This window comes from Drosophila nasuta, chromosome 3, assembly GCF_023558535.2.
Source record: "Drosophila nasuta strain 15112-1781.00 chromosome 3, ASM2355853v1, whole genome shotgun sequence".
Lineage (NCBI taxonomy): Eukaryota > Metazoa > Arthropoda > Insecta > Diptera > Drosophilidae > Drosophila > Drosophila nasuta.
In genome coordinates, this window is record NC_083457.1 from 9,623,383 (window position 1) to 9,636,487 (window position 13,105).

At 39.1% G+C, this 13,105-nt stretch overlaps 4 protein-coding genes across 4 annotated transcripts; 3 read left to right on the plus strand and 1 right to left on the minus strand.

Moving 5' to 3' along the window:
* Positions 1-194: 194 nt before the first annotated feature.
* On the plus strand, positions 195-659 carry LOC132793504 (uncharacterized). The gene has a single exon (XM_060803459.1). It carries the CDS (start codon positions 195-197, stop codon positions 657-659), a length of 465 nt encoding a protein of 154 aa, XP_060659442.1.
* Positions 660-970: 311 nt separating this feature from the next.
* LOC132793507 (uncharacterized) lies at positions 971-1,570 on the plus strand. Its single transcript, XM_060803464.1, has 2 exons — positions 971-1,033; positions 1,097-1,570. The coding sequence occupies exons 1-2, from the start codon at positions 971-973 to the stop codon at positions 1,568-1,570; spliced, it is 537 nt and encodes a 178-aa protein (XP_060659447.1).
* Positions 1,571-1,715: 145 nt separating this feature from the next.
* On the plus strand, positions 1,716-2,323 carry LOC132793516 (uncharacterized). The gene is made up of 2 exons (XM_060803477.1): positions 1,716-1,796; positions 1,850-2,323. Exons 1-2 carry the CDS (start codon positions 1,716-1,718, stop codon positions 2,321-2,323), a joined length of 555 nt encoding a protein of 184 aa, XP_060659460.1.
* A 2,215-nt stretch (positions 2,324-4,538) lies between these two features.
* On the minus strand, positions 4,539-5,577 carry LOC132791854 (uncharacterized). Its single transcript, XM_060800952.1, has 3 exons — positions 5,282-5,577; positions 4,906-5,223; positions 4,539-4,849 (listed from the first exon to the last, which is right to left on the minus strand). The coding sequence occupies exons 1-3, from the start codon at positions 5,354-5,356 to the stop codon at positions 4,691-4,693; spliced, it is 552 nt and encodes a 183-aa protein (XP_060656935.1). The 5' UTR covers positions 5,357-5,577; the 3' UTR covers positions 4,539-4,690.
* Between the last annotated feature and the right edge of the window lie 7,528 nt (positions 5,578-13,105).

Consider the following 13,105-nt stretch of genomic DNA (forward strand, 5'->3'; position numbering starts at 1 on the left):
TTGGAAAAATAGGATAAACTGTTAAAATTATTTGCTTTAAAAGTTGACGCCAAAAGCATCACAAATGTTTTCAAACAACCTCAAGCTAATGGCAACATTTGTTATATTATATTTGACAGCAGATATTTTGGTATGTCCTCGCTTTTTAGAAAAGGCATTTATCAAATTTAAATTCTTTTTAACAGGCAAATAAAATGATATTCAAGAACGGAGACTGCAGATACAATCGTGAATTTTTTTCCAACTTTACACTGCTCGTTAACAATGGCCAACTACAAATGGATATGATTCTTGTGAGACAACTTGTCATGGGTCTAAAAGCACATCTCAGCTTTGAATTTCGTGTCTCCAAATCCAAGACGTACCAGAGCTTATTTCAGCATGATCTGAACTATTGTAATATGCTAAAGGGTAATCAGCAAACACTTTATCGTCGTTTGTTTTTGAGCATGCTTAAGGTGGGAAACTTTGCCCGAAGTTGTCCAATTCAACCCGGATATTACTATTTAAAGGGCTGGACATTTAATGGTGATATTGTGCCCTCATTTTTGTACTTGGGTGACTATCGCGTTGGCGGCAGTTTTTACTACGGAAAGTACAGAAGAAAAACCGAAAATCCTCTGTTAGAATGCACCTTGGAAGCCATACTGCACAACTAAGTAAAGATAATAAAACTAGAGTGAATTCTTAAAATAGCTAAACAAGAAATAAATCATCAAAATGGCTTGATTTCTAATAACTTGATATATTTAATTTATTTTATTTTTAACTGAATCCAATTTATCGAACACTGAGTGAATAAATATATACACAAACAAACCATTTTCAATTGCGTATTTAGATAGATGATCGTCAGGCCCGAATGCGATATTTGATTAATGTAATCGGTCTGGCAGTATAAAAATATGATTTATGAATATATCAATAACCGCATCGTAGACTTTAAGGTTAGTTATTTAAGGGAGATTCAATGTGGAGCTTACTACAGCTCTGTGTATTTTTGCTGATCATCTCCGGCAACAAAGTGAAGTCAGTAAGTTAATCTTTAAATGAAAATGCTGAATGACTTTCAAATGATCGGTTTGCGGTTATTCAGAAACGAAGCATTGTGATGACAGTAGGCGAGAGTAACTTTAATCGCGATTACTTCACCAACTTTACATTTCAAATCAAAAGTGGTAAAGTCTTTCTGGACATGTATCTGAAGAAACCTCTGCTCAAGGGTTGGCGAGCTCGTCTGGACTTTCAGCTGCGAGTGAGCAATGCGAAGAGTTTTCAGAGTATTTTCTCCACCACAGTTGATGTGTGTAACATTGTGAATGTCTACAAGAATAATCTATTCAAGAAGTGGTATAGTAATCTGCTCAAATACGGCAACTTTCTGCGACAATGCCCGTTAAATGCAAGCCATTACTATATACGCAACTGGCAATTTGGCAATAATCTGCTGCCACCATTCATAACGACTGGGGCGTATCGCTTGGAGACCTACAATTTCTATGGCAGGTATAGAGCCAAAGACGAGGTCTTCATAATGAGCTGTAGTGCCGATGCCACCATAAATGATTGACCAAATGTATAGTTTAGTGAAATAAATGATTATTACTATGACTCAAGCCACGTGTGTGTGATTGATTTGTTGTTAATGAGCTCAGCTAAATTACCATATTTAGGCAAGCTGAGATCATTCTAATTTAGACACTTAAAGCGTGAAAATGTTGCAGTTTCGTAGTGCTTTGAGTTTCGCTATATTTTCCCTCACTTTGCTATCAATTGGAATAAATCCTAGTGAAGGAGTAAGTTTGATTGAGTCTTTCAAAGAATTCATAATCCATGAGATTCATTTCAGGAACGACGCGTTGACTTTGTAGGCACCAACTACACTTTCAATCCGGCTTACTTTACGAGTTTTTCGATCACAATTGTGAATAAAAGCATAAGCATGGACATAGTATTGCTGAAGCCAATTCTGCGTGGCTTCAAGGTGCACATCGACTATCAGCTGCGTATGGCCAATGCCAAGAGCTATCAATCGATCTTCAGTCGCCACGTCGATGTCTGTGCCATGGTCAGCACCGTGAAGGATGGTCTGCTCAAGAGCTGGTTCAAGAGCATGGCCAGCCACGGCAACTTCATGGCCAACTGTCCAGTTGAGGTAGGTCATTACTATCTGCACAACTGGCGCATGGGATCGTCGATGATGCATCAGTTTCTATACCCGGGAGAGTATCGCAGTCGCGTGAACTTCTTCTATGGCAAATATAAGACCAAGACCGAAGACCGTGTGCTCTCCATTGTAATGGAATCGCTTATATCAAACTGAGACAGCAGGTGGAGAATAATAACAACTTCTTCTGCTTCACCTTTTGTAAACTTAATAAAGGTTCATATCAGCGAACGGCTCAAGCATAATCGATGCGATGATGTTGACATTTCCTTCAAGTGTGCAACATATTCATTATAGCGCACATTTTATATTATGCCGTACCCGGGCAGAGGGCAGAGCAAACGGATGAAGCTAGCAGCTTCTTAAGATATAATAATATCCTGTACATGGGTTGCAACATGTGGCATGCTGTTGATTATCGATGGCGCACATTCTGCGCTGCAGTCAAGAGAGAAAAAGCGTACAATGAAATCGAAAATGGAACATTCAATTTAGCTACAATGTCCTCGATGTCATCATCATCATCATCATCGTCGCATCCTCATCGATGTCCTTTAACGCAAGGCATCTGTCGCATGCAGCAAATGGCGCTTTCTTTAACTGCATTTGACCTGTCGTCGTCTCTGTTTCCGACTGCTGCCTGCTGACTTCCGTCTGCCGCCTTCCAACTTGTGTCTCAGCTGTGTCTGTGTATGCTCTTTATCGTTATCGCTTCCTAATTGCCGCCCTCCACCTGTTTTGCTCGTCCCGGGAGGTCCTGGCATAATTTTCACACATTTTTCCCAATGATTTGCTCCAGGCTATGCGTGTGCATGTGGTTGTCTGGGCTCGCCAATTTGCTTCGATTCCCGCTGGTATAATTATAGTCTCTCAAGTCCTGCGCCTGGCAGTGCCTGAAGCCATTTGAGCTGGCCGCTTGACTTGTGCTAATGACTGAAAGACAGGTAAGCTTTGTTTAATTAGTTCAATGCCTACCGAGCCATTTAATTGGCCCATGCTCGGAGATGGAATCAAAATTTGATTTATGTGGAATTTACGAGTAATTCAATTCGCCAATAAGGAAATTCAATATTGGCCAATAAAAAGTATGTGAGATGTAGTATGACTTCTATGTAAGACTTAACATATATGTGTTTTTCAAGAAATTTAAGCAAATGTTAATTAGCGCTTTCTTAACAGATAGATTTTTCAAAACTGAGAGTATTTTAATTCGTCAAATGAAATTAATTATTGATTACTACACAAATATTGTTAAATAGAAGTCATACATTCAGACTTCAATATTAAATTTTATGTAAATTTATGATTTCCTCGAAAGTATTTCAAAGTTGAGTGAGAGTATTTCAAAAGAAATTTAATATTTGGTGCTTTAAAAACTATTATCAAAGACAATTTAGAATGTATGACTTTAGTAAATTAAGGTAAATTTATGATTTCCTCAGAATTTATGCTAAGACTAATCAGCCCATTCTTGACAGAATTTCGAAACTATTTAAGAGTATTTCAAATCGCCAATATAAAATATAATATAGACATTTCGTGATGTATGACTTTAATATGAAAATTTAGGTTAATTTATGATTTACTCAAAATTTAAGCAAAAGTTAATCAGCCCATTCTTGACAGAAAGATATTTCAAAGTTGTTTGACTTGCGCGAAACCAAAGCACTTGCTTTCCCCATTGTAAATCAATTTCACGGCAAACAAACGTTAAACGTTATTTAACGCAAAGCACGACAACTATAATGATGGCAATTTCCTTGAGTACACGACGCTCACGCCCCCCGCATTACGTTGTATTGTCTCTCAAAGAGACGCCCCCGAAAACGCCGTAATGCACTGCGTTTGTTTTCAATGACTCTCTGCTCCATGTCCTCCCCTCTCATCCCCTTCCCCGTCCACTGTGCTGCTGTGCTCGTCGATGGCGACAAAATACAAGAAATTGCGCTTTGGTTTTGCCTTGATTTCAGCGGAAGTGCAATGATAGCAATAGGAAAAGGAGATGAAAAGAAAAGAGAACACTGAAAAGACGTTGCATACTTTGCTGCGCGTGCGAACGTGTCGAGTGTGATGACGGGGTGATGGGGTGGAGAGTGGAGAGTGGAAATACTTTGGCCAACTGTTATTGTCAGTGTTTAAATTATTTTGCGCTTAGTTTGCCACTCGCATAAATCGCAGCCAACAGCTGAACAGCTGCACTTGTCCGCCGTTGCGTGTCCACGTTCATGTCCATGTCCGTGTCCATGTCCTTGTCCGTCCAACTCGTCCGTGTCCAACGTACTTTATGCTGCACTCTTGTCAATATCCCCAATCCCCAGTCCCGAGTAACGAGCGTGCGTCGCGTGCGCAACAAATTCAACCATGGCCAGGTTTGAAGCTCATTAATTTATTTATGTGAAGTGCACGTGCCACGGTTTTCTCAATTGGAAGTGAAAAATTGTGTTGGCGATCAAATAGATAGATTTGTGGGCTCTCTGAATCATTCAATATCTAATGTGCGACAAATTGAACATTTATCAGCATTTACTTCATTTTAATATACACAAACATTGTGGTATTGGTCAGCATATCGTTGTCCCAATCCTTCATGTAGAACAACGCATCAATGCGAAAGTGTCCTGTGAGAATGAAAGCCGGTATGCTATCCTTATCTGGTCTCAGATCCCTCCAGTAATATTGACCCTTTCAAAAGGAGAATACTATTAGGAATTATTCTAATTAAATACTTTGTGACTCACCTCTTCAATCGGACAACTCATGCGCATGTTGGTGTATCTATAAATGTTCTGCAACCAAATTGTAAACACATTTATGCCTTTAGCTTTGCCAATCAGTTGGCACAAGTTCATATTGTATGCAAAGATGTTTTTGTAACGATTCTTTGTCTCGCGCTGTGTGATATTCACTTTAAGCCAGAGATCTACAGTTAGATCTCTCACCAAATCGAGTGTCATGTTTATTGCCTTGCTATCTTCGCTAATACGCGCTGCATAATTCGAGGCATATTTGCGTCCAAAGTCGGTTGAAACCTTACGAAAATGTAATGTATTGAAAGCCTAAGAAAGAATTCATTTAAAGTCAATTTAAATTATACGTTTTGTTCATGAATCTTACTCTATGGCTGGTGCCTCTTGGTATATTATTCAACAGCATTATTATAATTAGTAATACGGTCACAATCCGACGCATAACTTGTTTACACTGAACACTGATTCACTAGTGAATTTTGTCGACAAAATACAATCAGTAAATCAAGTAAGATAATTATATTACTATTATTCGTGACCTTATAATAGTCCATTAAGTTGCATCAGTGTTGGATCGAATAGTAAATACTCTATAAAGATTGAATATTGTAATACAATTAAAAGTGTGGAATGGTAAATAGTATTTCTGACTAGAGAATATCAGTTTAGTTATCAACCAGTTATCATTTTAGAAACATCGAAAATGCTTAGCTATTAATTTAGTGTTACAAGCCACCAAAAATACTACTAAATGGTAATTTATTTTAATTAACAGTTAAGTTGTCACGTATGTAAAAACAAAGCACAGTCTATGAATAAAAGTTACGAATAGACATACAAATTTTTCAAAAGAGTTCAGAAATTATACTTTGTTTCGAAAGAATGTAAATTATTATTTTAAAAATATAGAAAATATATCGATTAATTTAGTGTTGCAAAACACTAAAAGCTATTACAGTTTTGTATATTTAAAAAACATAAATTGGCAGCCTGAATGGCATATAGAAGAAGCGCAGACTACGAATAAAAGTTTGCAAAAAAAAGGCACAGAATTGTTAAAGATTTGTAGTGAATAAAGTTGACGTTTTTACTTCAACAAGTAATTTCATATTTACATACTTAAGATTTGGTTAAAGCCTATGTAGCCTTTTGAGTGATCATTTCATTATTAACACCATTGATTTTTATTTGAATTAGTGTAAGTACATATATTAAAAAAAAACATTTTTAATTAATAAAAACATAATTAAAAAATTGAAGTAAAGAAACATGTCTCGAAGTATGTATGTATGTAACATATGTGTTGAATCCTCTTTTCAGTTGAATGAATAATAAGATCTGATCTGCCACGTAAATAATAGGACATTTCCTATTATTTACGTGGCAGATCAGATCTTATTATTCATTCAATAATCAAACTATTTAAAAAAAAATATGTATTGCAACATTTGTTGACCATATTCTAATATAACATGTCTTGCTTATAAAGCACTTCTCTTATAAAGCTGTAAAGCTCAAGTCCTGAACAAAACTTAGATAACGTTTTCTGCAATGTTGTGCTGCAGCCTCTTCAGGTAAAAATCTATCAGCGTAATTAAATTGCAGCGCCTCACAGTTTGCCAAGCAGATTGTTCACTGCAGCCGCAGTTGCCAACGTGGCGGGGACCTTCGCTGGAAATATGATAAATTGCCCCTTTCAAGAGGCAGCTGCAGTAGCCGCAGCATCAGCGGTAGAGGCAGCGGCAGCGGCAGTCAGACGGCATTTGCTGGCACATAAATTCAAAAAGAGCCGCTATTGCTGCTAACCAAATCTTAATTATAAATCTAAGGAAGCACTTGGAAAAAATTACCGCAAGCGCAGTGCACTGTCCTGTCCTTCTCTGTCCTGGGTCCATGCTAGCAACGAGCAGAGAAAAAAAAACGAAAAGAAGAAGTGAACACAAAATGAAATGATGATTTAATAGAATGGTCTGCGGGCACCGCCAGCTGGTTGGCTGAGCCGAATGAATGGGCAAGACGGGCAAGCAGCGGAAATGACTCTATAAGCTGCTGCAACCATAAACCGGAAGTTAACAGACTTTCGCTGATGTGGCAGTTTTCGTGTAGCTGCCGCTACAACGAGGAGGAGCCGCTGTGCAACTTGCGACTAGAGCTGCAGACACGGACATGGACACGGACACAGGACATGGCCACGCTCGGCGGGCAGTCTGCGAAATTGTGACAGCGCATGGCCGCAGGATAATCAAATAATTTTTTCCTCATCGTCGTGTCTTGCTGCCTGCCGCCTGCCTGCTTTTTACACAATTGCTGGCATCTCTCTTCCTTTTTTTGGGGCTTCTTCGTCCCGCTGTGTCCCCCGTTCAGACTGCCTCGTTAAATTATTGTGCGAAATTGCCACAAAATGCTAATTGCCACACGATACGATCGAAACACATCTCTTTCTCTGTCTTTCTCTCTCAGCTTTTTTACTTTTCTTTCTTTTCGTTTCGGTTTGGTTTCCTTTGCTTTGGCTGGACTAAAACTTTTTCCAATTGCAGCTGTCAATGAATTTTGCTTACTTTTGACAGTTTCATTTTCCACTTTTCCTTTCCCACTTTTGAGAATTGGCCCTGCTTATCGCATTGGCAATCTGTCAAACTATACGAAATCTCATTTGCCACACCTCAATAAATCATAAAAATTCAAGAATCAAATTGGTCAAGTGCAATTCACATTGCAGCATGTAATTATCGTGGCAACACAACAAAAAAAAAGAAAAACAGTTTATTCTTTTTATCCCCAGTTCCAATTGAAATTGTATGGTATTCCATCACATTTATGTTGCTGTTGTAATTTTACGCCTATTAAAAATGTTTACGCTGTTCCAGTCGTGAACAATCGCTCAATTGTCTGCTCAATTTCATTCGTAACTTTTACACTTGGAATATTGTGAATGAAATAATATTATTAAAACTGGCTTTACTGCTTTACTATTGATGCAATACATTGTTTATCGAAAAAATGGAATGAATATGGTTTGAATTCGTATTTTAAGTAATATTAATTGACTCGTTTTTTAGTTTTATATGAAAGTAAGCATATGTTAGTCTATGTACATATCTAGTTATATTAATAATGTGATATTATTCATTAAAAATATTCCAAATTAATAATAAACAAAAAATTATATTTAGTTCTATGAATAGTGCGGTATTATGTTATTCATTAACAGCATACCGAATAAATATAACAAAAATACTAAATTTATATTTAGTTCTATAAATATGCCTATAGTAATAGTGCGGTATTATTCATTGAAAATATACCAAAATAATATACCAACAAAATGCTGAAAAATAATTTAGCTATTGCATAACAGTGCAGGATTATTAATTACTTTAATTATTAATACTAAAATAATATTGCATTATTTGTTTATTTATGGGGTCGGAAGTGAACGTGCTAAAAATCGAGATCAAACTTGTTCTGCTTGCAACAATCTATGAAAGTCTCGCCCACGCCATATTTAGAGAGCTAAGCTATGTTAGTCCTATGCACATTTTTATTGAAATAATTTATATATATAGATGAAAATTTATTCATCTATAGTTTGTTTGATCTCAATTTGAGTATTATATTTAATGTAAGTCTTTTTTTAGTATCGTATAAAGTTGAAACCTTCAATTAAAATCATAGATCCCTGTGTTTGTATTCCTCTGTGGATCTGTATAAAAAATGGTATGCTGACAATGGCAAAGCTGAAGAAATTCTATATTTGTTTTTGCTAACAAGTGTCCCTCGCCAAGTTAATGAGGAGCAAGAGCAACATTGGATTCGTTCGTGGGTTTGGAGCGAGAGTGGGAGATGGAAAAGTTTTGCCCAAGTGGCATTTTTCCATTTTGCACATGCAGGAGACGCAATTCGCACGCGACTGCTGTTGGAATAATGACGATGATTCTGAAGAATTTGAATTGTGATTAAAATGCAGCGTATAATTTTTTGGCACGCCTTGGCAGTCAGCCTGAGACTTTGACTGGAGTCGAAGTTGGAGACTAAGACTGAGAATGAGTCTGGCAGCATGTGCGTCCCAAGAACTTTTTGCCTCGTTTCACACTCTTTTGTCTGACTGTGCGAAAAGTAGAAGGGAGAGAGAGAGGGGTACGGGGTGCAGCGTCAAGAGAAACCGAAGAAAAATTGCAAGCCGCAACTCGTGTCGACTTGCCGCTTCCAGCTCGACTTGATGTTAGAATAATGAAGAGGCAAAACTTTTGCGCAAGGCATGTAATTTTTCGCTGTGACAGCAGGCAGTGATGCTTCCCCCTTCCCCGTGCCTCATGCCCCTCGTTCTCACCGCAGCGGAAACGGAAGTTGTCATTCGTTTTGTGCATTTGTTGAAAGTTACAGTCGAAAGAAAGAAAGAAACAAACCCACAACTGCATAAAAACTTCTGTGTTGTACAAGCATCTAAAGCGACATGCATTCTTATTTCATTTTTATTTTTATTTTCATTTTTCACACAGTTAGGCCTACTACACATACACACTCGCAAACACACACATAGACACATCCACGCTGTTGCAATCCGCCCACAACAGGCGCATAAATCACGGCTGGCCCAAGCGGAGGCCGCGTTATAAATGCGAACAATGACACAATTGATTGGCCAATTACGTGCGCTTCGGGGTGATTATGACGTTACGTTCCGTTAGCCAGCCAGCCAGCCAGCCAGCCAGCCAGCCCAACATCGTTCTGCAACTGAATCTGAATCTGATTCTGAACCAGATCAGGAGTGAGTGAGTGAACTGCCCATTTTGGAGGGTGACCAGACGGCGTTCATGTCATGCCTGGCTAAATTTACACAATTAAATGCGTTAAATTCGTTTGAATAATTGAGCAATTTTTCGGCGCATTTCGAGCAATTTAGCCAAATAGTTGACAAGTTGCGTGTTGTTTTTAAAGGAATTTAAAATGTTGTAAAAATACAGCAACTAAATGATATCTCGTTGTCATCAGCATGAGCATAAATCAGAATTAAGATCTCGCCGATGATATCCATAAGCTATTTAACAAATTTTGTTTATGGTTACACCAAAAAAAAGAGGCAGCAATGAAGCCATTAAATATGCAGCCAAGAGCTGCGCAATCCCTTCGACTTTCAGCCTCAAATAAAGTTGCGTTAAAGTTCAGTCAACGAGAGAATGAATGGGAGGCGTAAAAAAAAGACATTCGGTCAACTTTATGGGCAATTGCCGAGCACAGGCAAAGCCACAGCTAATTTATTTGCAGGCTCGACCATCTATGCGACACGAGACAGCAAAGGACATCGAAGTCCTGGGCAGCAGCAGCAACAGCAGCAGGACAGCAGAGCACAGAACAGCACAGCACTCCATTGTGCAGTGGCTCGTTTAAAACGCTGATTCAGTTTCATCATTAACCAGATTAATATGGCCCGGCGCTACTACTGACAGCCGCAATATGGCAGCAGTCCAGCCTGCCCAAGCCCAAGCCGCATCCGCAGCCCGTTCGCTTTCCAAAATGGTAATCGATGTTCATGCTGGACTCATTCTGGTTCTAGTCATTGTCGTTGCCGTTGCCGTTGTCGTTGCCCCCTTAAATGGCTGTGTCCTTGCCCATGCGGCCATGTGGTCATCGTCATCATCATTATTACGATCATTATACTCGATATCGTCATTGCAGACACTTCAAGTTTATTACATTGCAGTTTGTCGACCGTCACGCGGCGTATACGCAATTTTTGGCCAATGAATTTTAATGCGCCTCTACTTGCCTAATTATGCATGGCGTTGTCAAGTGCTTCACTTTAATCCATCTCAAATGCATCCACATACACACACATTAAACTGATTATTATTGTATTGATACACAGATTGTTCTCAGTCTCAGTCTCTTAGTTCTATCTTTACATTCACTGCTGTTAAGCACTTCTCCTTCTTGGTTTATTTTGTATCTCTTGAAACTGTGATAATATTTGCCTGCCAAAGTATTTACATTTCGTTCCAAGTTGGTTTCTCTACTTATACCTTCCTCTCTTTCTCTTTCTCTTGCTCTGAGTTCACATTGCAAAATTTCCTTGGCTGCTACGCAATCACAGTTTTCGACATTTTACAAAATTGTATCGGCGTCGAAGTTTTCCTTTGCTTATTTGTTTGACTACTGTTGTTGCTTTTTCTTACTCCTTTTTGCGCTTAACGCGAAATAAGAAAACTTTTTTTATTTAAACAAATTTGATTCGGCGCAGACACGAGTGTGTTATTTTCTTTGTATTAAAGTTTTCATTCTCCAACCGAATACATAAAGTTCGCTTATATAAGTATCAAATTATTATGCTGATATCTAACTTTTGCTTCCTTATTAGCGCACTTTGCAATGCCCAAAAATATTCAAACCTATTCCGGCAAAACGCCTGCTCAAGTACTCTAATACGAGTGTGCACTTAGAGCGCCCTCAGCCTCAACTCGTTTGCTGGCAAAAATATGATCTAATAAGCAGGCAGCCAAAAGGTACAAAGGTCTGCCACATCCACATCCGCTCATCCAGCTAGACTGCCTCTTCCTCCCTTCGTCCCTCTATCTGTCTGTCTGACAATCACGTACAGCCAGACAGCCAGCGAGGCAGTCAGATACATTTGGCTCGAGCCGACCAATTAAATTTCACTCGCATCAATAATCATGAAAGCAAAAATTGGCAAAGCGGGCCGCATGCCTAGAAATAATGAGAGTACGGGTATTTCCGAGCCGGGAAGCCAACGAAATGCCACATAAAATGAAAGCGCGAAATTAAAAGGCACATGGCACACGACACGACATAAGCAGAAGGCAGAAGGCAGAGGTAGAAGGAGCAGGAGGACTATCACGAAGGTGGCGCCATCAAGGAAGGAAAGACTTGAAGTCGACAAGCGTGTAAATGATATAAATTCAATTTAATAAAATTGTTAAAATCGCAACGAGCGAACTGTGGAAATGCTTTGCGCGCAGGTGAGCTGAAAATATCTTTGGAGTTTCCACACCAAAGCTAGACGACGAACTCAACTGGGGATAGTCCGGGGAGTGAAACGGAACGGGAAATACGCGTGAAAATTCCTAGCAATTATTTCACACAAAGTGGGTAAAGTTGCTCTCGCCTTTCGCCTGTCGTCTGTCGTCTGTCGTCGCTTGACTATCCTTCTCCCTCCACTCTCGACCTGTTTTCTTGATGTCCTGTCGCCTTGTGAGATGTCTTTCGAGGGCGCCAGACAAAGCACTCGACCGATGCACTGTCGTGCAGCTTTGATAACATTTTAAGCGGCTTCTGTAGATTTTATTCTTTCGCCTTGATATCTAGATAATCGCATAATTTCAAGGGCTCGTGGACAGCAATGTCTTTAAGGGTTGAGCGAGACGGGTTGAAGGTTGCGCCTATTAAGCACAACATTTATGCGTTGTCTCACACTTATTGCATATTATTTTTTGCTGTATTGTTTAATGGACGCACGTGACTTTGGTTTTAATTTGACTCAAAGAGCGAGCTCATCTGTTGCTTTTAAGTTGAATTGAAAATTGAGTTTTGTTCGAATTGAAATTCCAGTCGCAGTCGAGTGTGGTTGCTGTTTAAGCACGCTAATCGTCTGCGTTATGTGTCTGTATGTATTCCATTTAAGGGCTATTTTTGTTGCTCTAATCATAGCTATAACTACTCGTAACAAAAACACTTGAACAAAACATTTCCATGCAACTCTGATGCTTGTGGCTGCCTCTTTCTTTCTCTCTTACTCTGCTCTGCGGTTGCTTTCATGTCTAATTTAGCGACATTTTATTGTACTTTTCGCCGCAATCGCTTTCCATTGTTGTAATACAATTTTCTTGTCGCATTTCAGTCAAGTTATTTTATTTTATTGTTGCTGGCCGCAAAATGTGTTCGCTTGGGCAATGCTCGACGCCTAAAAGCAGGCAACATGAAGCGAATGTTCTGTGTCGTTTGCACATTTTGGCAAATTTTGTGTGTACTTTGCGGACACACTCCAGCACACACAGTGTCACTTGGGGAAAGAGTTCACATGAGTGTGTGTGTGTGTGTGTGGGTGTGGCACATCCTCTACACACACACATAACTCAGGAACAGAGGCTGTGACTGTGAATGCGACTGCGGCTTTGTCTGCACTTCTTTCATGAGGTCTCTTAAGATAGTGCAAGAATTATTGGCAAGCAATGCGGTG